Below are 24,189 nucleotides of genomic sequence, written 5' to 3' on the forward strand. Positions count from 1 at the left end.
GCTGGCTATTCCATACCGGCTCCCAGTCTGGGCTTGAAAAGGAAACCTGCTGGGCAATGGGACAGGGGTTGTCCTGCAGCTGCATGGGAACCAGAAGTGGGAATGCTGTCAGAGCAGAGGAGGGCTGGCATGCACGGAGCAGGGAGGGCAGGGATGCGACCCCTCCGGCTGCTGCAGGGGGACCTGTCTCGGGAGGGAGGGACTGATTGCTGTCCCTTGTGGAAGACACAGCTGTGTTTCGGGGCAAGGCAGGGGGAGCTGTGCCCACTGCTCACCCCAGGCTGTAGCTAACAGCGAGCAGACAGGCACAGCAGGGGAGAAAGCCCCCCAGTTTACACCAAGGTGTAAATCTGCAGCTCCTCGTGTTCTGTCACTTGGATCTGTGTAACAGACTCATTGGATCCCAGCTCTGTAGAGGCATTGCCCACCACTCTCACTGCCCACCCCCAACAACCTCTGTGAGTGCCTGCAGTTCTTTTCCTTTAAACTGCCCCGTTATTTCTGGGTTATTTGCATCTCTCCACCCATCTGACATTTAAAGGTGACATCTAAAGGAGCTGCACACACCAACAAGCCAGGGCATGACTCCAACCAGGTGTGGTGTCCCCCAGCAGCGAGTGAATCACAGAATCCCAGACTGGTTTGGGTTGGAAGGACCTTAATGCCCATCCAGTGCCACCCCTGCCATGGCAGGGACACCTCCCACTGTCCCAGGCTGCTCCAAGCCCTGTCCAGCCTGGCCTTGGGCACTGCCAGGGATCCAGGGGCAGCCACAACCAAAGGCCACGCTTCCCTTCTCTGCCTTTTAGGAGGACACCACAGATCCTGGCAACTCAACCACTTGACTTGGGCATAGGAAAAACTTTTATTTACATGTTAATTAAAAAAATACTTGACAAAAAAGGCATACAGTATTTTATACTAAAAGAATAAAGATTTTTATTAAGCACTGTAAGTTGCATTCAATAGCCTTCAAAGACACCACACCACAATCCATCTACAACCAGCCAAACCCAACAGTAGTTCATTCTTGCACAATCCATGAGTTGGGGCAGAACTCCCTTCAACTTACATTAAGATACCTACTTAGCTCTGGCGGGCAGGGAATGGGGAATTACACCTCATTTCTGATCACTAATGTGTGATGAAGAGCATCAGGAGAATTATATGAAAACGAATATAAAGAAATGATTCTGATTTTGAAGTACATTAAGTTTGGAAACACTAACAAAAACATCAAAATGATACAGGTATATTTGCTTATACTAAATTCTTGATGGGAAAGTTCTCAAGAACAAGCCATTTGTTTCCTGCTACAGAAGGGGGGTACTTTTTTTTTTGAAGATCAAAGCGTTTTTTTTTTGTTTTTCACAGAATTTCATATTTGCTAATATGAAGGCATAAAACAGCAACAGAGAACAATAATGCATACAGCAATGAGTACACCAGGGTAACGTTGATATTCAAAACGGCTAGATAATTTTTTTTTTTTAAGTTTTAGAATAAATGCAACAGAGGTCAATAATCACAAAATTTTAAGGTTAGAGCAAGATCAGTCAATGACTAAACATAGTTAACATCTTTTATAGGACTATTACTGATTATTAGCTTTTTTTGTTTTGCAAATGGGCACAGTACTTGTAAGAATGGAAGAAAGAGGACAATAACATGCATAATATTAACTACACACTTTAAAAATCATGAACCATGCAGAAGTTTAGCTCAAATAGTAGTACTAATGGTCTACGTCTGATTCAAAACCACATAGTTCATTGATCACGGATGCATGGTATTAGTCACAAAAAGTTTCCTAACACATTGTGTTTGTTTTGAAAGGTCGTTTGCATCTTCTATGATTTCAAGTTTATCTCCGTTTAACTCGCTCGTAACATATGTATGATGTCTATTGAACTCAGCAGAACTGCAGTGTTACTGAGAATTGGTAGTTTCGAGAGTTTGCACATTTTTAACACAAAAGAACCACGGCAACGGTGATGAGATTTCAGAAAGAAAAAACTGTGGTTGTGCCTTTTTCCCCCCATAATCATGAAATCAAAGCCTTAAAGAAAGCTTTATTGTGACACAGTAATGCAAAATCAAATATAATGGCATACATATGGTGCCAAGTACTAAAAATTATAGTTTTAAGCTATATATACTTAAAGACTGCCAAAATTTGTTTTCTTTATATTTCAAAAAACAAAACTACAAGCTTTTGTCATAACCAGTTTAAACTTTATGTATACTTCATTTTAAGTGCGGGAGTCAAATGCTCTTCATTCTTTTTTTTTTTTTTTTGTTTTATTGTAGCATTTTGACTACAACTGGTTAAAACTAAAAAAATGTGTTGTTTAAATCTCTGACATCAAAGAGGGATCCGAATTTCCAAAGTCCTCATTTTTCTCTTACGGAAAGGAAAAAATGTACGTAACTGTAGGCTCTCTTTCTTTCCAGATATTCCTAATCCTGACCCTTCCCAACATCCTTCACCCTCTATAAAAAATAAGTTTACTCTTCTTTTTTTAAGACAGTGGCCTCAAGAGCATCATCTTTATGGCAAACACTGTCTGCATTTAGTGCATTTAAATGAGGATTCGTATTGCACATTTTAGAGTCATTACTCAAGGCACTTTCAGACTGATTGGAAGCCCTGATGTCTCCTGTATTCCCATTCATCTGGGAAGCTGGTTTTTCCTCAGTCACAACTCCATTTTCAGCCAGGGATCCATCTGAAGACACAAGTGAGGATTTAGATTCCTCGGATTTTGACTTAAGTTCTTTGGCTACTTCTTCTGCTGAAGCAGCGTAAGGAGGTTTGCCCTAGTTGTTAAAAAAAGAAGAGAATTACTGAAGAACCAGTGCTAAAAATGTATATAAATGTACAGTCTGATATAAGGACACTACAACAGGCAGCATGCAGGGCACAGGGTCGTGAGTGAACACCAAATATTAGGCATTGCTGAAAGAAGTGGCCCACAAAATACATGGAGAGGATTTTCGGTGTTCCCCAGAGCCTTCTGATGCCCCTGGGGCAATGCTTTAGTTTTAACTTTGCTGTTGCCCTCCTTTACAACATCAGAGCTACATAAATGTCTGAAACACCAAAACTGAGAATCAACGTCCAGCTGCACTTTGCTCCTTAGTTCATGTGTGCTGTGGTTCAGTGGCAGGACTCTGTGTTACTCAAACACAAACACGACTGTTTCCAGCCAGCGTTTGGAGGAGTGCAGAAGCACCATGCACTATTCCCTGCACCAAGCTATATGCTTGCAAGATTAGGAAAGGCTTTCATAAAAAAGCATATAGTAAAATTGTACAAGACTGAGTACAGCCAAAAAAACTAGACTGATGCAGCATACAATTAGTTATGTGTTTGTAATTAATCTTAGTTATAATAGCCTTTAAACAAACCAAAATAAGCAGGTTAGGCTGCTAAGAAGCAGCACACTGGTCTGTCACATTGTTCACAAAGTCAAGTGCTAAGAAATGGCTTATGACAGGGATGCCTCAAACAGCAGCAAACAGCTCTGCAGTATAAAAACCTCCACTGTCACCTACTGGAACACCTGCAGTAAGCTGCTGAAGGGTTTTACAGAAGAACTCTGCAGGTGAGTCAGAACTGCTGTTCTCCAGCATTCTCATTATCCAGATAATCACAATTCTCAGTCCCATTGCACAGGTATGGGTGATCACTGTCACCGTGCCTCTTTACAGACATCCTTAAATTCAGCTTTCAGGACATGCTTTAGTTTCTTTCCAGAACAAGAGTGAAAAGTTTCATCTTGGAACAAACCAGAGCAGTCTGGTGTGTTGGATAAATCCAAAGAGATTGTTTTGGTCAGATTCCCAGGCTGAGGGGAGGAAGTGCCTCTGGCTGAGCCTGGTCCTGCACAAGCACTGCCTCAGTGAGGCAGAGGGGCCACTGGCACCTCCCAGCCTCACCTGGCTCTCACAGTCCACTCACTGCATGGGAACTTTCCCAAATTCTCCCTGCCATGTCCATTTTAAATAATCTTTTTTATCTTCCCATACAAGACACATCCTATATGGCCCTGATGACCACAAAATGCAATGAGCTCGGGTCCATTGAGAATGCCACTTATCTTCTCCAGGCACAATTTTACACACAGGTCCTTGTGATCACAAGTATTTACCATCCAAATTACAGATCATTATTAAAAATGCAAATACCCAACCTTGATGGCACTTGTCAAGACACCTGCAGCTATTACCTGAACTATACTCCCATATGTACACCTGTAGTAAGCCTGGAGTATTTGGGAGCTCGTTTTCAGGATTTCCTTTATTTCAAAGCTTAAATCAGAAATTAGATGCTCTATTATTAACACAGTGGTTTCTCTTCTACTTAAAATGTAAAGTTTCAGATCCACAGGTACATTTGTAGACATATAGTCTGCGTACACAGCAATTTAACAAGGAAGAGAAGTATTTGAATTTTTACACCTGTAAAACAGTCAGTTTTACTGGAAGTTAATAGTTCCTTCATTATCTACTGGAGAACATTCTTTTACTGTCTGACACCTGAAAACACCCCGCTACTCTCAGGTCTCTCTGACAAATGGCATGTCCATATGACATATTTATTGTGGAAGTTTTTCCATCTATTTACTACTCATTCATCCAAACTGCATAGCAGCCAGAACCATGGAAAAGGAAGAAAAACAGAACTCTGAAAGCAACTGACATCTCATACAGGTCAGCAGTGTGCCTCAGCTATATTTGAAGGATCCATGGAACAGACAAAAGTCATGATCCACGGACGCTTTGCAGGGTATCACCAGGAAGGAACCTGCATGCTCAGGGGGAAAGGCTGCTCTGCTATTCCCAAGAAGTTTAGAGTGACCTTTAAGATCTGGAGCACGGCAGCAGCAAAGATCCTTCACTGCTACAAACTTTCCTTCATGAGTCTGGACCGTGGTCCCAGAAAAAAAATTGGGGAAGAATGGGGGCAGGAACAGAACTGCTAATTTGTTTCAGCTTTGTATTTCTCCCATTTTCTAAATTTTCTTCTACTCCCATGGCTGGTTAGAGCTGTGTAGGCACAAGATTCATGTCAAAATACATTCTTCCACATCTGTCTTTAGAAGCAAAGTTTGCTTTAAGTGAGCTGTGACACGGCCTGTCCCGTCACCGCTGTGCGGCTCACAGCTTCCACGGGTCGCCAGAAGCACTTGGAGCTGGGAAAGTGCTGCTGCTCTGGGGTGCAGCCCAGCCCAGCCCGTCCCAGAGCGTGCTGCAGTCAGGCACATGGCTTCATTACCTGAATTGCTCCCTGGCTTTTATAACCTCGCCCATAGTACCTTCCACCTCTTCCAAAAGTTCTTATCACCGGAGTGGAGATAACTCCTCTAGGTCGCCTGCAGGGGTGGGGCAAGGGGAGAAAATAAAACACTGGTCAGTTTTGTTTACAATGGCTTTGCATTTAGTTTTGCCAGACTATTATTTCCCTAGCTTTACTGTCTAGTGCCTATCATCAACACATTTTGAAAGAGGAAAGATACCTAATTCGGAATTGGAGGGTTCTGCTGCTTGCAATTGTATCAAACCCAACAAACCTTTTGGGTCCGGAGCAATAAAATGTCTCTTTCTAGATTTCCTTTCAAAAGAAACAATAAATGGTATTTTCAAGCTTTGCAGAAACATCTTCCAAATGTGAAATTATCCTCATGGCACTTTAAAACCAGAGCTCAAAATACTTTCACCATACAAAAATAGCAATTTGAACCACATAGAAAGACATTTCCCCCATTAAGCAACAGCTCCCAACGTAAACACATGAGACAGGCCCTGATAAAAGAAAGTAAGGCAGAATTAAAAAGCTGTGTAGGTACAAAATTATCTAAGAAACTAAGGGAATAAATGAGCTTCACCTTTATCTGGCATGTGGCAATTGGGAAGTTGGGTTGCCTTTCAATGGAGACTCCCAACTAAGACACATTAGGCAATGGTTTTTGGTGTGATTCAGTACAGAGTACATCAGATGAAACCAAACTTTCCCACCTTGGTCTCAGGCTGTGCCAGGGAAGGTGGCTTAGATTAGATATATTTGGAAAAATTTGTTCACAGAAAGGGTTGTCAAGCCCTGGTACAGGCTGCCCAGGGCACTGCTGGAGTCATAATTTTGGAACTGTTCACAAAACACATGGATGTGGCACTTGGGGACACGGCTTAGGGGTGAGCATGGTGGTGGGTACTGGGTTGACAGCTGGACTTGATGGTCTCAGAGGTCTTTTCCAACCACAGCAATTCCAGGATGCAGCTACAATTGCTTTAACTCCATCAGCTGCAGAAACTGAATTTCCCAATCATTATGTCAAGAACTCTTATGTAAATGTTCTCCTAAAAATTCCTTGTTTTCTCTACCAGAGATCCTGCATTGCTCTAGAAGCCTGGGAATGCCCTATGTTTGCTCTGGATGTGCTGCCTGGCAGTAGGAGGTGGTGGTGTGAGCCCTGACTCCACTGGGGCTGGCTGCGTGCTGCTCAGGCCCCTGAGCTGAATGAAGCCCAGGGGAACTGCACTGTGCCCCCCAGCCTCCTCTCATATGCTGGGAATTCCCACACTGGGCACTAAGAGATCAAATTCTGGGGTTTAGAAGTGACAGCAGAGAATGAACAGAGGAGCTGTGGTTTGCACGTGAGTCCCTCTCACTGTGTTCCCTCCTTGCCAACCCCACTGGCTCTCTTTTTACAAGATCAAAGCATGTCCTTCAAGGAGCTGTAAAACTTCTCCCGCCCAGAAAATCACACTAAATCCACTGCTGGATCGAGGCTAATACAAAGCAGCTGCTACAATTTTACACAAGAAGAACAACATCTGAACTCAGCATTGCGGAGACATGAGGCAATGGGGTGAATAAGACTGACTCAATCCCCTCTGCTGAAAGAGATAAAAATGGAATACAAGTGTGCAAAACTGGGCCATGAACTAAGACAACCTGCTGTGCTGTTTCCTAGTTGTGACCTTTGGTAGGAAATAACCTCTGCCAACATGAACCTGTTGTTAAAGCACTGGATCTCAGGGCAAGGCTCTTGCCCCAGAGGGTGCTGGCACTGCCCAGGCTCCCCAGGGAATGGGCACGGCCCCGAGGCTGCCAGAGCCTTTGGGCAGGGATAGCCAGGGTGGGATTGTTGGGGGGTCTGTGAAAGGGCCAGGGGTTGGACTCCATGATCCTTGTGGCTCCTTTCTAACTCAAAATATTTCTGTGGTTCTGTCTTTAGGCAGAACCCTGAACATGATCATGTTTTCCTACTGGTTCTACTTTAGCACCAACTGACCAAACAGGAAAGCTGCCTGCTGTCATTCTACCTCTGGCCTATTCTAGTAACTCTACATGTGACCAGTGCCCTATCAGTGCTGATCTGATGGAGAGAGGAAGATCTGGCATTGACAATTTTCCTGGCTCTTTGGGGTGACAATCTGCACCAAACCACACTGCCTTAAGACAGTACCTCCAACAAAAAGAAACTTCAGGCATGTTATCTCAAATTGCAATCTACTACTGAAAAATTATATTTCTCTGTCATAAAGGTACTGGCAGGACCAGGAACACCCTTTCAGTGATCTGTTCACTTCCCAGACAAGGAGGGTTCTCAGTTCCTGGCTGCTGATGTTCTGTGTGAATCCAGGTATTTCCCCTTCAGGAGATGGAGGAACTGCTGTCCTGGATGGATGTAAGTGAGCTCTGAGCCCCAGGCTGCCCACAGACCCTGGCTCTGGCAGGACACACAGTGCACATCACTGGGAGAAGCCACCAGCTTCTGTTCATGTATCCTCACGAAAAACAGAACCGATAATCATCCAATAGCCTCATTTCAGTGGTGAAAAAGGTTATTCTGTCCCCTGGTACCCAAGCAAACCTCATTCCTCCCCACCTTTATTCACTCCCCCCCTCTCCAGATGCTGCTCTGGACCAGTGCAGGGCTCCCAAACCTGCCCCCACACCCACCCAGGCACCTGACAGCTGTCTGAAACACCTAAAACAACACTCAATGCTTCTGTTTTGGCAGCTGGATCTCATTCTTGAGAACTGGGCAGTCCTAGCTAAATGAGGTCCCCTAAAAAGATCAGCTCTGCAGTCACTGAACCTGCTCACATTTGCTCCCACAGCTCCTGCCTCTCCCTGGCCCCACAGCAGCTCCAGTTCTCCCAGAGCTTCAGATTAACCCAGCTCCTCACTCAGCCCAACACAACACACATTCCAACAGCTCTGGCTGACTCCAGCATGAAGCTCCATAGTGCACACTGGAGTAAATGAGCAGAGAGATGAAATTCATGAGATGCAGTCTTTCACACTGCTGCTCCCTAGCTCTGGGTGGCAATAAATCCATCATCTTTACTGCACTAATACAGACAGACACAATACACAGTACTTTGGGATTGTCTCCTGTAACAGACACAACCTTACTGAAAGATAGAGTTCTGTAAGGCACAGAACCAGCAAGCCTATGGAAAAAAATACCATCTTAAAAGTAACAAACTAGATATTTTTGTAATAAAGTACTTGCGTTTCAGACATGTTGTGCACCTATAACTTCAGCTGTAGTGAAATGAAATGGAAGAGCTAAAGAAATTAATATTCTTTCAAGCACACTTCCATCATGAGAACTGTAACAGAGAACTATTAAACTCAGAAATGTCCTTCAAGTGTTTTCTGCTTCACAGGATTACATAATGTAGTTATTAAAACTGTTATCATGCTTCTTGATAAATGTCCTTCCACAAAAAGGAAAGGTGTTTAATGTAATGCATCTACTGGTTTCAGGGAAAAGTCTCTAAGTCATTTCCTCACTCAAAAGCAACCTCTGTGTTTGTGTGTGTGTATATATATGTATATATATATATATATATATATATATATACACATATAATATAATACCAATATGTATTTCAGACTGAGTATGAATTTTATTTGCACATAAAAATGCTTATATTTATACAAATAACTGGTGAAAAGCATCTTAAAAGGAATGCCAATGTTTTTCTCGAATATTCAGTGGGTATAATTCACCCTATGTGTTCTAAAGCGTGTCATAGCAATCTCTACTGCTTCCAGCTTCTGCTTTCCTCGTTTCCCCAGTGATTAAACCCCAGGTGAGCAGCACATTCCCAGGCTGGCACTTACCCTCTGGCTGGTCCTCCCACGGACACCACCTGCAGAGGAAATGGCCCTCTACCCCCTCGTCCACGTCTGCTTCCAGCCCAATGGCCGACTACAGTGCCGGCAATTTCAAGTTTCCCTCCCTGAGAAGGAATAGGTTGGACTCCTGCACATAAAAGCAAAACCAAACTTTGATCTTCACAATCATCACAGTAAAGTTCCAAAAGAATGGAAAGCTGGCTTGCCCAGATTTCACCACCCCATTTCCTCTAGGGATACTGTGAGGTTATTGCTCATTTTGCAGTATTCCAGAAGTGTTAGAACTCCAAGAGCCTGTTTCCCCCACCCTTTTTTCAAAATAGATATGAATTCTGAAAAGAAAAATTGTCTGACATGAATGCTTCAGTTTCAGTAATTGAACATATACTTGAGCTAGGCCTCAAGAAACCAGGGGAGTTTTACAAGCTGGCTGAAGACTGTTTTTTTTCCTGCATTCTTGAAGAAGAAGGAATTCTTGCCGGCTCAAGGCACTTTTTAGCCAACAGCAAGTATCAGCATAGATCACACAGATTATATTAGCAATAAAGAACTTACTAGGCTGGATGAGCTGTACTAACACTTAAGTTGCTATAAAAATGTAGCATTCAAACAGATCTGGTTTAAAAGGTGTGTTTATCATTTCTCCTCAAAGAAGGCAGCTGAAGTTACAGTTGTCTAAGATGCAACTACATCTTCTGTTCAAGTTGCTCATGTCTTTATACTAAATCAGCTCTGGGGCATAACATGTATTTCAAGAAATCCAGGTATGTGAACTGAGCAAGATGTTACTGGTAAGACCATCAGCACCAAAAGGGTTACAAACCACAGCATTTATGCAGCCATAATTAGTCTCCAAATGTTATAGGCTGGGAACTACACTACTGCTTACATCCAGAAGGTTCCTACTTCCCTGTGCAAGTCCTTCAGCTCCAAATGCAGATGGTTTGCAGGGCCAGAGTTATCCATACATGAAGCACTAGAAGTATGTTTGCTCTCAGAATAAAAGCTCAGAGGCCAGAAACAACAGCTAAATATGTGGGAAAAATTTACCCTCAACAAGCTTCCATCATCTCACATACAGGAAGTAAGCAATGGGCACACAGGTAGGGAAGTAAATCCCACTCCTGTGTCCACACCAGCACTGATGCCAGCAAAGAAGGGCTCAGCAGTAATACCAAAGACAGTCATTTCTATGCTAGGTCTTCGCAAAAAGCTCAACTGTCCCCAGATTTTGGAAAATCCCTGTTAATACAGAGGCCAATGGGTTACAGATGCCTTCTTGGCCAGTGGGAGACAGGCTGCCTGCTGGGTTTGGGCTCTCCTCCTGTGTTTGGAAGAGGTTTCTGGCACGAGGAGCCTGGGGGCTTGCGGCAGGGATGGGAGCAGAGCGGACAGCAGCCGGGCAGGCTCTAGAGAGGGAAGCTGAGACAGTTAAGGAGACAGGGAGTCAGAAGGAAAGCCTCAGACCAGCCCATACAGTGGAGGAAGGTGTTGCCAGAAGCTCTAAGAAAAGGGGTTTGGGTATAATTACCGCCCTGAAACTTGCTAGTCCTGTTGCTGTCATTGCCAGAGAAGGCTCCGGAGTGTCCTGCCGCTGCCGCCACCCGGAAGGCCCGGTAAGTGCCTGTGGCTACTGTTTCCCCATAAGGGCCTCCAAAGCCATAGACTCCTGTTAGACCCAGGGTAAAGAAAGACAGGGGAAAAGCTGTGAGGGGGCCAGGCAACTGGGAAAGCCCCAGCAGAGAGGTGGCTGCCTCCTTCCACCCTTGCAGAGGCAGGCGGGAGGGCCGCGCTCCCGCAGGCAATACTGCAGCACCGCCGAGGGGGCCCTGGCCAGAGGCATCCTGCTGTCCCAGCTAGCAGGGAGCTCTGATCCAAAGGGCAGGCCCTGGGGCTTGGAATGGGATCCCAGCTTCTGTGGCATTGTAAAGGCTTGGGACAATTTTTTGGCAGTGAGCATTGGTAGCTACAGTCATGGCACCCCTGAAATGCCTGTGGCCGGTATCTCTACACCTCTGGGCCTTGGTACGGAGAGATTTTGAGGAAGTGAGCAATTCTAGGAACAGCCTGCAATGTTTATGTCAGTATTTACACTTGAGGGTGCCACTGGCTATATGACTGCAGCAAAACACAGAGGAGTGGAGAGGGGGAAAGGTTGTCTTTAGCCCTGACAGTTAAACTGTGTCTGATAATTTATAAACGTTTTGAACCAATTTACTGTGCAAATAGAAGTTTTTCATATCGCCCAGTGTCAATCTATTCCTCTTTTTTCTACTTCTACAAAAACAGTAAAAATATTTTGATCTGGCACAGTTACTAAAATCCTGATGAAAATATGTAGCAATACAGCACATTCCATATCAATGGGCTAATAAAAGCAACCCCAAAACACAGTGGCAGGCACATGCCAACACAAGCCCACCACTTGCTTTTCTGTATTTTCCCTATGAAATTGAGCAGACTTGGCAGTTTTGGGAATGTGCAAGGTACGGTGACGTGTGGCACCGCTGTCCCATCACTTACCAGCAAAGCCTCTCCCCCTGCCCTGAGGTGGTGGGACTGGCCCAAAGTGTCGAGGATACATAGAAGCTGGATAGAAAGGCATGGCAGGTGGAGGTGGGAAAGGGAGAGGATGGTTCTGCCTGGAGAAATTTAATCCTTCTAGGATGCTCTGACGCATCTTTTCAACCTTGGCTGCCTGCTCAGCCTAGGAATAAAGAGAAGGTCACAGAGGGACATTAAAATTCTCATTTCAATTGTATAAAGCTACATTTACATAACAAATTCAAAGGAAAACCCAAAATATTACAGAAGTAGAGAGAGAATCATCATCCTAGACCTGGACTGCAACCCTGAGTCCGTGCATACAGGCTGAAACATGCCTGGAGGGTTACAACCCTGAGAAGGGACCACAGCCACCATCAAAAGCAAACTTGGGATCAGCTTCCCTCAATTCACAAAAAAAGAAGGGATACAATTTCATATCTTTCAAAAAGTTAAAAACAAAAAAGTTTGGGTCATTCAGTAAACTGTTTTATCAGTTTCCTGGTTTTAGAGGTGGACAGTAACTTCGCATGATTTGGATAACACAAAAAAGGCCTTCGTTCGTATTTTAAGATGATTGTAAGAAATGTTAAAAGATTTTGAGCTGAGGACCCCAGGAATGACTTTACAATCTGTCAAGTCAGTTAGAAAACACCAATTTTCTTTCACTACAAACCCAATGCAGTTTAGTATTTTGGACTGTCTGACCCAAAAAGGTGGGACTTGAACAAATGAGCAGAGTTTCCAACTTGGCCATTCATCATATCAGTGTTTCCGTTTTCAGAGAGAAAAAAAAAAAAATCAAATTCAACTTGATGCCTCTTCTTCCAAATCTACCCAAATGCCATCCTACTCATCAAGAAATAAGGAACTAAACAGCGAAACCCACCCATTAGCCACTCCCCTCATATTTGCTTTAAAAGCAGAGGTGACACATGTGGTAAATGACAAGCCAGGCCATGGAACCCTTGTGCACACATGGGACACTCCATCACCCTGCCAGCTACACACCTGACCATCACAGAGGTCGATGAGCGGAACTTTCTCCCGGCTTGCTTTGATGAGCTTGGTCTGGAATAATTTCCCATCAAAATACATCCAGGGACAGCAGTGCTCCCATGGAATGGGCTGTCCGCAGGCGTCGTTGGCAAAAAGAGCCATGTCCACACCGCTCATAAAGAGAGCAGACAGCTGGATTCCACGGGGATCCAGATTCTCAATCTGTTTAAAACCAGAGTAAATACAGTAAGATCGCAGTGAGATATAATTCAAAGTTATTCCAATAGTTACATTCTTTTTAAAACTCTTGCCAACAGAGGGATTTTAAAAGGTCATCCAGACTTTCAGAGGTTTGAGCAGAAGAATGCACCAGAACCTCACACTTGTGCATGCAGAGCTGCCATCTTCAGAAAAGCTCTTGTCCCATCCACCTGCTCTGGAGACCAGAGATAAACACAAACCCCTATTTTCTCAACACAAAGTGCAGGAAACTATTTCTACAGACACTTATAGGAAATTAGCACTAGAGAACTTCATTCAAAATTTTATTCCAAATAATTAAGTGCTTCTTAGATGTGTGGCAGAACATATCAGGAATGAGCTCAATGCAAAATTCCATTTTTCTTCCCATGTAACACATTTCTTCCTCAACTCCTATATAATGGATTTTCTATTAGTTTGATTCAAGATTTTGCTTTAAGAACACTTTAAGATATCTTTATAAAAAAGTAGTGTGTATGCACACAACAGCTTTATTTAGGATGTAGGATAGGGACACTAAGGTAGAACTAAACAGTGAATAATACGTAGTGGTCAAAGCAAAAAGGATTTGCTTGCAGCAAGTGTATTTTTAGCTCTAGCATAAGAAAATATCACTCCTGGTGTTCTCTGAAATACTTCTCAAAATATCAGCCCTTGCTTGGGAACATTTTCAAGACCTTGGTATTAAATTTTAAAATTAAACTCCATTACCACCTTCCTTATGCATAAGCAACCTTTAAGAGCCCAAAGACTCTCCTGCTCATTTTGCAGATACATGGCTGGGTTCAATCAATTTCCACTGCTCTTTATGTCTGACTTCACAAACTGCTTCCTCTGAGGACAGTAACAAATCTACTACTAAATCAAAACATTATCTGCTATTAGTGGCCTTTTGGTTTGTGTTGGAATGGCAAGAATATTTTCTCTGGGAATTCCTTTCTTAGGTCTCTAAGAACAGTGATTTTCACACTGGAGTTTCTTCCCCTATGCATCAGATCTTAAGAGAGAAGTGAGACTTGGTGACGCTACAGTAGATACCTTTGCCAAAATCTATACCCTAGATGTCATTTAGGCTATGGGCTCAACATCCCTGGAAGTGTTCCAGGCCAGGTTAGATGGGGCTTGGAGCAACTTGGGATAGTGGAATGTGTCCCTGCCCATGTCAGGGAGTGGAACGAGATGGGCCTTATTTAAGGTCTTTCCCAACCCAACCCAGACTGTGATTTTGATGCATTGTGTTGTATTTGGAAAATGGACATTGCAGACCATTGCAGCCATCTCTGCAACACTTTAAGCCGCTATGACTAATATTTTGGAAAGTACAGGCTTTTAGTGAGGCACATACAGATCAGCCAACTACAGTTAACTCCTGCATCAGCTGCAAACAAATCTCTCAAATTATCTAAGTCCTAGTTAAGAATTACCTTGAGTTCCTGAAGCTGGTCAGGTTCATAGAGCTTTGGAGACAACGCCTGGGCAAGGAAAGCATCGAGTTCCTGGCGGCGCAGAATGCGCACCCCCGGCCACTGCACCATGTACCTGCGAGGGAAGCACGGCGCCGTCAGCGCCCCGCAGCGGCCACGGCACAAAGCACCGGGCACACACACAGGGACATGGCACACCACACAAACATGCTGGGCAGGGAAAAGAGCAGCTCTAAGATACCACTTCTTTTGCATACCAAGTAGCCTATAAGGAGAAACAGTGCTCAAAAGGCAAGATGAGGTTTAACAGAACCAAAGACAAATTTACATCTATCATTCTCAAAAATGGCTTAAATTTTACCATGTTTAAGATGCTTACCTTGGATTCTGAAAGAACTATAAGCTAATTGTCTTAAATAATTACCCCAAATGTAAGCATCTCCCAATTCATCTGTCAATTTTTCAATGTGAAAATTAAATAGTTCCGGATTTTGGAACTTATGACATTTTCTTTGGAAATCTGGAAGCTTTTGTTGTGCAACTTTACCCACAGAACCCTCTGAGGCCCCAAAAGTTGTTTATTTTTACTGAGCTGAAGTCTTGAGTACACTAAGGTAAAACTAATTCAAATGATAAAACCTCTCTGCAACACAAGACCTTTATTATCTTCCCCTCAATCCTTTAGAGACTGATACAGAACTACACACACGCTTTTCTACAACCAAACCCCCTCCCCCAGTGAGGCTGCAAATATGAATTAGCACTTTCTAGAGATCCCAGAGTAAAACCTTTCCTCGGTTCTGATGGCCCTGGAGATGACACTAACCTCAGCACACAGCAGAGCACCATAAGATGAGTGGGCACATTAGTTGGGTTGAGCATTGCTGGTGTGTCTGATCGCATACAGGCCAGGAACGCCCTCATACGTCGGTTCTTGTCTTCCACAGCTTTGCCCAGCCACAGCTTCTTCAGGTTTGGGCAGGTCCACTCCCTGAAGGCAAGGGCTTCCACCAGCTCAGGGGTCTGAGGAGATTTGCCTTTGTAAGCAGCCCATTCCTTAATTATCACTGGTGAAACTGCAGGGTAGCAACAACAGAAAGAAATCAGCCTGACTTAGTATTTCATATTCCAGCACTTATTTCAAACTTCACATGGAAGAGATTTTGATTGAAAAAGCATCACTTCGAGATTGCAGTAGTGTGCTGGATTACACTGCCAAACAGGTAATTTAAACCCTGCATGAAATACTTTTAATTGTGATCACTTACAAATTAGGTGTATACAGACATGCATACACTAGGAATGTCATGCTAATATTTTCAAATGAATATACAACATAGAGGGAATACACACATTTTTCTAAAACAAACAGCACAATTTCCCCTGGAAGTGTTTGATGCCAGGGTGGACAGGGCTTGAAAGAAACCTGGTCTACTGGAATTTGTTCCTGCCCATAGCAGGATTGGAAATGGATGGTACTTAAGGTCCCTTCCAATCTAAACCATTCTGTGATTTTAACTTAAAAGTGCAATTTTCTCCTTAAATATCTGTGTCATATCTGTCTGTGATCATACTGTCACATTTAACAACACTTGTGTATGATCAGAAACCTATTCCAGAGGTGGTCTTTTAAGAACAATACGATCATAGTGATTCTATTTGAATCATATTTAAACCTGGTATTATTATACTTGTCTGCAGCTGTTCAGCTACTACAATGGAATGAGATCTCAAATATAGGCAAGTGTGGAGTTCTCCCTAAACATTTTACAAAACATTATATTAAGCCTTCCCATTGATTGCACTGCTTTCTATGAAGAGGTTAGTGGTTTTGTGCCTAATCTCTCTCTCATCTGCATCGGCACGAAGACAGTTCACTCTACATTGCTACTACATCATCTCCATTCCTCCATCTGAAGACAGCCAGAACAGAAGACAAGTTCAAGTCAAGGCTGAGACACTATACCTTTGGCCTTGAAGCAACCCGAGCCTGACACAGTTCACAGTGTGCCTGCACCCTGCCAACTCTGAGCCAGTTATGCAGTGTGGAAAGGTTCAAGGAACTTGTTAGTGCAGGTTCAGGTTACAGCCCAGGGGGATTCCCTGAGGGAGCCCAGACCTGCTCATTCTGCTGGAAATCCACTGCATACAGCCTGGGGAACACATCCCACTGGTGCCAGCACGGCTACAAAGCAATGGGGCAGCAACCTAATATGTGATTCTATAGCCAAGGGCAGGCAAACCACAGCAGAGGTGATGGTCAGGATTACAGAGCAAAGCTCCAGAACACCCCAAAGAGCTCTCCTGCTTTTCATGAACAAACCCAGCCTAGCATTACAGTTACTCTTCACAGAGCTCAGGGCAGTTTTACAAAATCACACACAGCAACGCAAATAAACACTCTGACATATTTAGTTGGTCACCTCACTATAAAATCATGTTCTATTTTGGTTGCTTCCATGTTTTATGCACCACCACACTCGAAAGATGGGCTCTAACAGCCAGCCGAGCTACCCTGCCCTGGTGCACAGCTCATCTCTCTGGGCTTCTCTGCTTGCTTAGGCCCAGAACAGCAAATACAAATAAAATATGTCTTTTATGTCTGCTTTCAAACTGTTCTGTAATTGCTTTAGATATCAGAAGCAAAGCTGTACACACCACCAGTGTTTTCCCAGTGTTTCTTTCACTTACACTGAACACACTTCTAAAGCTTATAAGAACAGAATGTTTTATGTCTATGTTTTCTACCTTATGTTTCAACATTCAAATACGGTTCAAAGCTTTTAATCTGTGGATGAAAACTTCCACAGCCCTGTGACATGAAGGTCACAGGAAGAATACCTCAGCCTTTTATTCAGCCACATGCTACAAAGGTTACACTAGAGATGCACACTGCCTTCTATGTTGTGTTAAATAATAATACACAAGATCACTAGAATGGCTAGAGTGGGAACAGACCTTAAAGAACACCTTGTTACATCCCCCAGTGTGGCAGGATGACCTGTGCTGGGGCCTCACCACTCTCACAAGGAAGAATTTCTTCCCGATATTCCATAATTGCCCTCAGGAAGCAATTCCCCTTGTCCTGTCACTCCAAGCCCTTGTCCCAAGTCCACCTGCAGCTCTCTTGGAGTCCCTTTAGGTACTGGAAAGGGCTCCAATTCTCCCTAAGCCTTGTCTTCTCCAGGATAAAGAGTCCTCCCAGAGTGTCTCCACAGCAGAAGTGTTCCAGCCCTCAGAACACCTTCATAGCCTTCTCTGGACTTGCTCCTGCAGATGCATGCCCTGTGCAGGACACACAGCTGGGTGCAGGTAACCATGCTTCTTGTGGAAAGGTTTAACACCAAGGTCAATCTAGTGGGCTGGAATAGAGTTTCCTCTCTGAGTGATGGGCATGAGGAATTGCAGCTGAATCCACTAACAAGCAACTCTAGCACTGTCCACCAAAAATTAGCATTTAACCTAACACATGGATCCAGTACTTGTCCATATCCACTAATTTTTCCAGGGCGTTCCTTAACCCTTTGAAAAATCTCCACTGAGACTGCTGCCAAACTCCCTGCATCCTCAGCTGACAGAATCATGTATGGAGACTTCCACTGAGAAATGAGCAGTGCCTCCCCTGAAAGCTACACAGACTGCTACTAGGATCAGCATGTTCAGCCCCATTACCATGGTGCATATTACAGTTTTCATACCAAACCTCATCCTACTGCTCACCAGCACGTTTGAATGCTCACTGAGGCCTAAGGCACCACACAATCTATGGACCTCTGCTTTCAACAGTGCCCTCATGACATGCTGAGGCTAATCCAAGCAGAGGGTCAGCATCAACCTGCACAACAGTAACCTGCTTAATGAACACCTGAGTGCCATTACAGACTCTGAAGGCACCAGCCATTGCACCTCAGCAGAGCTCTGGTTGCCAAGCACAGCTCCAGGTTCTGGTCTTATTCATTAACTGTGATTTTTAACCTTACAATCCTTCCTGACAGCACAGCTTGAGCTCAGCACACTTGATTTTGCACGAGGGCTACTGCCCAAGAGACACGGCTTTCCTCTTGGCTGAGTACATCCGTGATGGGAACAGCAGGTCACCTGGGGCTGGGCTCAAAGTAACAAACCCTGGGATCCAAGCAGGAGCTCTGCCAGCTTGTCCAAGCACGCCTTTTGCCACTGAGCAGAGAGAGCAGATGGCTTCACTACACACATGGATTTATCGGGACATGGCAATAACCTGGTGCAGGGCTTGACAAGCAGAGCAAGGGAGAGCCTTTGTTTCCAGCCCTGGGAGGGAAAGGCAGCACGGTCAGCACTGTGCCCTTGGCAGCCAAACACAATGGGGCACTCTGTGACCCAGCAGCTCCTGTCCTCTGAGCAGTGATGAGGCCATGTACACAGACACTGATCACTGACTGCTGCTTCTGTTGTTTCTTATTGGCTTTGAAACTTCATAGAAAAAATAATGATTTAAAAGTCAAGAAGCCATCCATTTCATGATAGATCCACTATCTTGCCATCTATATATTTAGTAGTAATCCTGATGTGTCAGTTTATTATGCATTTTTCCCAGCTTCCCATAACCCTCATGTACAATACCCTTGCCAATTATTCAGGAACTATTATTAAGTTGCCAGTGTTTGGTTAGTACAACAAAGATGACAAGATTTTAGATATTAATATTCATTACCTCTCTACATAAATCTTAAGGATCATTTACATTTCTTCAGAAACTAATTTATTGATTCTCTTAACATATCTTAATACCTAGATTTTCTTTTAATTGTCTTCATTACAGCATTTCATAACATACTCATTTCTGAGAGCAGCAAAATAATGTAGACACTGGAGGAGAATGGGTATCACCAGCTCATTATAGTCTGGGTGCTCAAAAAAGTTAGAGAAGGCTAATCAGTGCTTCAGACACTGTTCTCTCCTTATGTCTCGCACAGACTGCCCAAGCCTTGTAAGAGAGCCAACCAAAATAAAGGCACTCCTGCACCAGAGCCCTTTCACACCCCACACCTGCACAGCAGCCCAAATCCATCTTTACTGGCACTGCCAGCTTTGCAAGAACTTTTGGGCATATGTTCAAATCGGCTTCTGCTTTTTTAAGAGCTTGGTCAGTCCTAAGCTAGAAGTAGGTCATTAGCTGAATGCATCCTGCAGCAAGATTTGCCAGAGCTCTTGTAACTAAACTAAGTCAGCAGCAGTGTGCTTACCCTCCAGAGGTAAACTCTGGAAAGCAGGATAAATGGAGAGAAAATAGAGATTATATAGGCTTCCCCAGTAGCCTACAGAGAACATTTGAGGTTTATGAGATTAACCTGAAGCAGACCTCCAGCACACCTCCAGCACTCAGCCACTTCACCACAAGACAGCTGTAGTACGCTTTTCAGGACACAATTCTCATGAGGATACACGATGACTGCAAATAAAATCATTGTTTTAATCCTGAAATGACCTTGTAACCCAAAATATCACCATGTTGTGTGAGTCTTAAGAAGTAAGAAGTTTGTGAGTAGGTGTGCTGAGGTATTATTCAAGCAGTAATACTAAATACTGTAATAGTAAATACTGATTCCCACAAAGTAACTGGCAAAGATAAACAGCTTTTCAAACATCATTGGGAGATTACCATCGTCACTACACACGTACAAAAACATTCTCAATCACAAATGGAAAGAGCAGAGGGAAGGGAATGAACATGAAGTTTACAACTGATAGTTATTTTTATCCTTTTACACATGAAGCCTGTGAATGATGATTTCATACATTCTGAATATCTGATTCTTAAATTTACCATAGTGACAGGAGACTCCCACATTTAAATACTTGTGCTGCTGCTGCCTTGCACTGAATGCTTCAACATTCCTGTAACCTTTATAAGCTGCTGCTGCAAAGTTCTGTCATTTCCTTGTATGCATTCATTATAACAAAAACACTCTAGAACGAGGACTGAAATGACAGAAATTCCTGGAAACTGAAGACTTAAAAGACAACTTTCAGATTAATGAGAAGATTAACATCTGTATCTCTGAACAAATCAAAGGATCTTTTGACAAGGCTGTTTGCAGAAGTCTAGTCTGTCCTCACCCAGGGCTACCTTTGGTTACATTACACCCTGATTTCTGTGGCGTTTAATTAAACTAGGTTTTTGTATGCCAATACCTGAAGGACACATGATACTTGCAAAGTTCCCTGAGGTACCTTCAGGGACACATTTGGGAAGTCAGGGCAAGTTAACCTGTGCACCTCTGATTTTTGAAAAAAGCAGGCAGATTTGTACATGTGCAGAGAATAGAAGTTTCCTAAAATCCAGTTCTGCCATACAGAGAAATGACATCACAAGCTGACATCACTCACTGCAGGTCTGGCAGTAGCTTAAGCAAAGATTCAAAACCAAGCTTCAGAGCTTGCTTAGAAATAGCAACATTTATAACTCTTAAACTATGATAGAAATGAAATTTCAAAGTAGCAACATCTTTTTCTCTTATCCACAGCATCCAACAGGCATGAAATTCCTCTGGCTTCAGCTACCTTGAGGGGATCTTAGCAACAATTTCCATTCACACCATGGTACAAGTGGCTCTGAAACCACAGCAAAGGGAAGAGGAATAAAGCATGGGTTGTGCAGTACGTACATTCTGGTGGAAGTCTGTTCTTTCTAAAAGCAAGCCTTTCAGTTTTCTTTCTGCTTTCTGCCAAACTAAACAGGACTCCGTAAACATACTGACGCACTGGCCTATACAGGAGAGCAGCAGGAGGCAAGTCTTTGTTGGCTTCATCTTCTATAGAAACGGCGATTTTGATTTCACCCTTTGGCATGAAAGAAAGCAGAGAAATATGACATGTTACAGTGAACAAGAAGCATTCAGGGATGCACAGCAACCCAATCCAACCCTAATACACGTCCAGCTAGTCAAGACAAATGTGGATCTCAGGGAAGGATAAGCCCAGCCTGCTTCATTTCCTCGAGGTTCTGTTGCTTTCCTCTTTTCCCTCTCCATCACACACATATTTGTCTAGACATGTGAGGATTAACTAAATATTGCTCTTTTAATACAGGCACTTGGAAAAACAGCACACATGGAAATAGAGCAAAGTGCTTTTAGACAGCCAAAGCACATTTGAAGCTGATCTAGATTTCAGGCAGTTATCTTAAAAAATACTTATGTGGTCTAAAAACACCAGTCTGACTTTTTGCTGCAGGATTTGAAACACTATTGGAGACTCATTGTAAAAAAACAATGCACGAGCACATGTGGACAAAACCCACCTACCTAGGAATTGCTACAATAAGGCTAGGTTTGAATTACTACAATAAGGCTAGGTTTCTACATGTATGTAAAAATTTAACATTTATACCTTTTAAGAAAAAAAAGCATGAAAGAACCTTCCAACATTTTCCCTCAAAACAGCAACACTGCTTTCTGTAACTGCACATCCAAACATGTTAAGATATTCTTGGAAAATGACTGACTGCACTGTCCCCAAAAATCAAACTTTATTTTTAACAATGACAAGAAAACACTCCGTTGTGCTACTTTCTCTTAAAAAAACACCCTATTTAAACTATCCCAGTAATGAATTCTGAAGGTGACACCTTGAAGTGGTTACATTAGGATATTATCAGGTTTAACTGGACAACATTACCTTAGATGTAAGGTTATGTGTCTAAGGTGTCTCCCACCACAAGGTTCAAGAGTTCTGCACTAGAGGCCCAGAGACCTCCTGCAGCTCCAGGGTGAGCCGGCCCTGGGGTGCTGTGGCAGTGGCTGAACAGGAGCCCAGGTGGGTAAGAAGGACCAGGGCACCTTGGGCTGCTCAGCCCTGGTGTGGCAGCAGGGCCAGGGCAGTGCCCACCCCTGTGCTGGACATGCTGGGGTCAGTTTAGAGCCCCTCACAACAAGAAAGAGCTGCAGGGGCTGGAGTGTGTCCAGAGAAGGGAACGGAGCTGGGAAGGGGCTCAGCCTCAGGAGGGACCTGCTGGCTCTGCACAGCTCCCTGACAGGAAAGCAGAGCCAGCAGGGGCAGGCTCTGCTTCCAGGACAAAGGAAGTGGCTCCAGGCAGGATTTAAAAGCCACGCAGATGCAGCACGTGGGGGCACGGTTCAGTGGTGGCCTTAGCAGTGCTGGGTTAATAGTTCATCCTGAAGATCAAGATAATCTTACTCAATGATCTTGAAGATCTTTTCTAACCTAAATGATTCTGTGATTAAACATCAAGTAGCATTTAAACATGCTAAGAATATTTGGCTATGCAAAGTGTGAAACAGAACTGGCATCAATGGTCATCACAGACCTTCTGATTCTTCTTCACTTGTCTTTGGCAAAAAAGTGTAAGAACACAACAGCAACGCGAGCTATGGTATAAACAAATGGGATATAGGAAATCCAAACCTCAACCCTGATGCAGTAACTTTTAGTTTGATGGATTTCAGATCTGCCTGTGGTCCTTATTGTCCTGAAGAGGATTTTTAAGGTGAATAAAAGTTAACAGGCAAGGGGACAGTGCCATTTTGCTAGCTGCTGATACAAAAGGGATTTCTTAGAGCTGTTGTGTTTCTCTAGGGGCCAGCTACCAGTAATGGAAGGGATCAGACTGGGAGAGAAAACAATCTCAGTACTTTTGAATACTGAAAATAGAGAAGACTTGGCACAGACACCAAAGCACATATGCAGGAATTTTTAGATGGAAATGGACTCTGCATAAACACACGCACACAGACATATACACCCATGCATAGAGATACATACAAATAACTGCAAATAGTTGGGAAAAATAATTTTGTAAATAAAACACTTCTAATTATAGCCATCTCATATTTACTGGAACAATGTACCATATCAGTGCTTAGAAAACAGGGGGGAAACAGGTTCAAACAACTAAAAAGTGACCAGAAGTTAGAGCGTTAAAAGGAGGTAAAAATCTGACACTCTAGCCAGAAATGCCAGGGCAATTATCTTCACAGAATCATTTTCTCACAGTAGCTCACTTTAAAATGTCATACCTTGGTTAGGACATGAAAGATGTAGGGATACATTAACCCCTTCTTGTGCCTGTGCTCTGCCACTCGTAATACTTCGGGTGCTACCGGAGGTAATGGAGGGGTGGTAATATCCATGTGGTTTCTGGTGGGCATAGACAGCAGGCATGGGATTTGTGGATTACTGCTTTGATTCCCTTTGACATCAGCTGCCTGACTTCCTGAAGAAGCACTAGAGGAACCTTCTGCCTGTAACAGAACACACAAAATAAAGTGCTTTGGATGTGTCCAGAAACATAACAGGAGATCAACCAAGAGAAACAGCAAACTTCCTCCCTCACCCCTAATGAAAACAGTGCATCCTCACATCACACTGTGGCAGTGTGCAGAATGTATTATCCAAAGCTGGCTGCAAGGTTTTCAGTAAACCTTCCGCCACTGTTTGCTAGTAGAACCAAATTACTAAGAAAATAAATATTATGATAAAGCTTTTAACTTATTAACAGCAGCAAAAATTACTGTTTTCTAAAAATTTTAACTGCCTAATGCAGAAGTGGACTAATGGACTCCCAACTCCATGTGTTAACTGAGAGTCACATAGTCTGTAATTTATCTAGATTTCCATAAACATAGCCCTTCTCAGCTTGCAATTCCACTCAAAACAGGGGAAATTACATGGTTCAATTAAATAACATGTAAAATACATAGTGTCCAAACTCAAAACCTGGTAAATGCTGTTGGGTTTTTTGGCTGTTTGGGTTTTTTTAACATAAAAGCTCTTTGTCTCAGAAGACTGTAAGAGAAAATGCTG

General features: G+C 43.4%; 1 protein-coding gene across 2 annotated transcripts in view; it reads right to left on the reverse strand.

Annotated features, from left to right (window-relative positions):
- Positions 1-1,302: 1,302 nt before the first annotated feature.
- Positions 1,303-24,189, reverse strand: part of FAM120A (family with sequence similarity 120 member A) — a 47,956-nt gene continuing 25,069 nt past the window's right edge. The window contains exons 9-18 of one of the 2 annotated variants that reach the window (XM_005494325.4): positions 23,403-23,627; positions 21,033-21,207; positions 15,215-15,464; positions 14,389-14,503; positions 12,716-12,925; positions 11,684-11,867; positions 10,692-10,829; positions 9,146-9,287; positions 5,282-5,378; positions 1,303-2,820 (exon numbers count right to left, since the gene is read on the reverse strand). In XM_005494325.4, coding sequence (XP_005494382.1) covers positions 2,509-2,820; positions 5,282-5,378; positions 9,146-9,287; positions 10,692-10,829; positions 11,684-11,867; positions 12,716-12,925; positions 14,389-14,503; positions 15,215-15,464; positions 21,033-21,207; positions 23,403-23,627 — 1,848 coding nt within the window. In that variant the 3' untranslated portion in view covers positions 1,303-2,508. The remainder of the gene's footprint in view (positions 2,821-5,281; positions 5,379-9,145; positions 9,288-10,691; positions 10,830-11,683; positions 11,868-12,715; positions 12,926-14,388; positions 14,504-15,214; positions 15,465-21,032; positions 21,208-23,402; positions 23,628-24,189) is intronic. The other variant, XM_005494327.3, reaches the window with a different exon arrangement.

This window comes from Zonotrichia albicollis, chromosome 12, assembly GCF_047830755.1.
Source record: "Zonotrichia albicollis isolate bZonAlb1 chromosome 12, bZonAlb1.hap1, whole genome shotgun sequence".
NCBI lineage: Eukaryota > Metazoa > Chordata > Aves > Passeriformes > Passerellidae > Zonotrichia > Zonotrichia albicollis.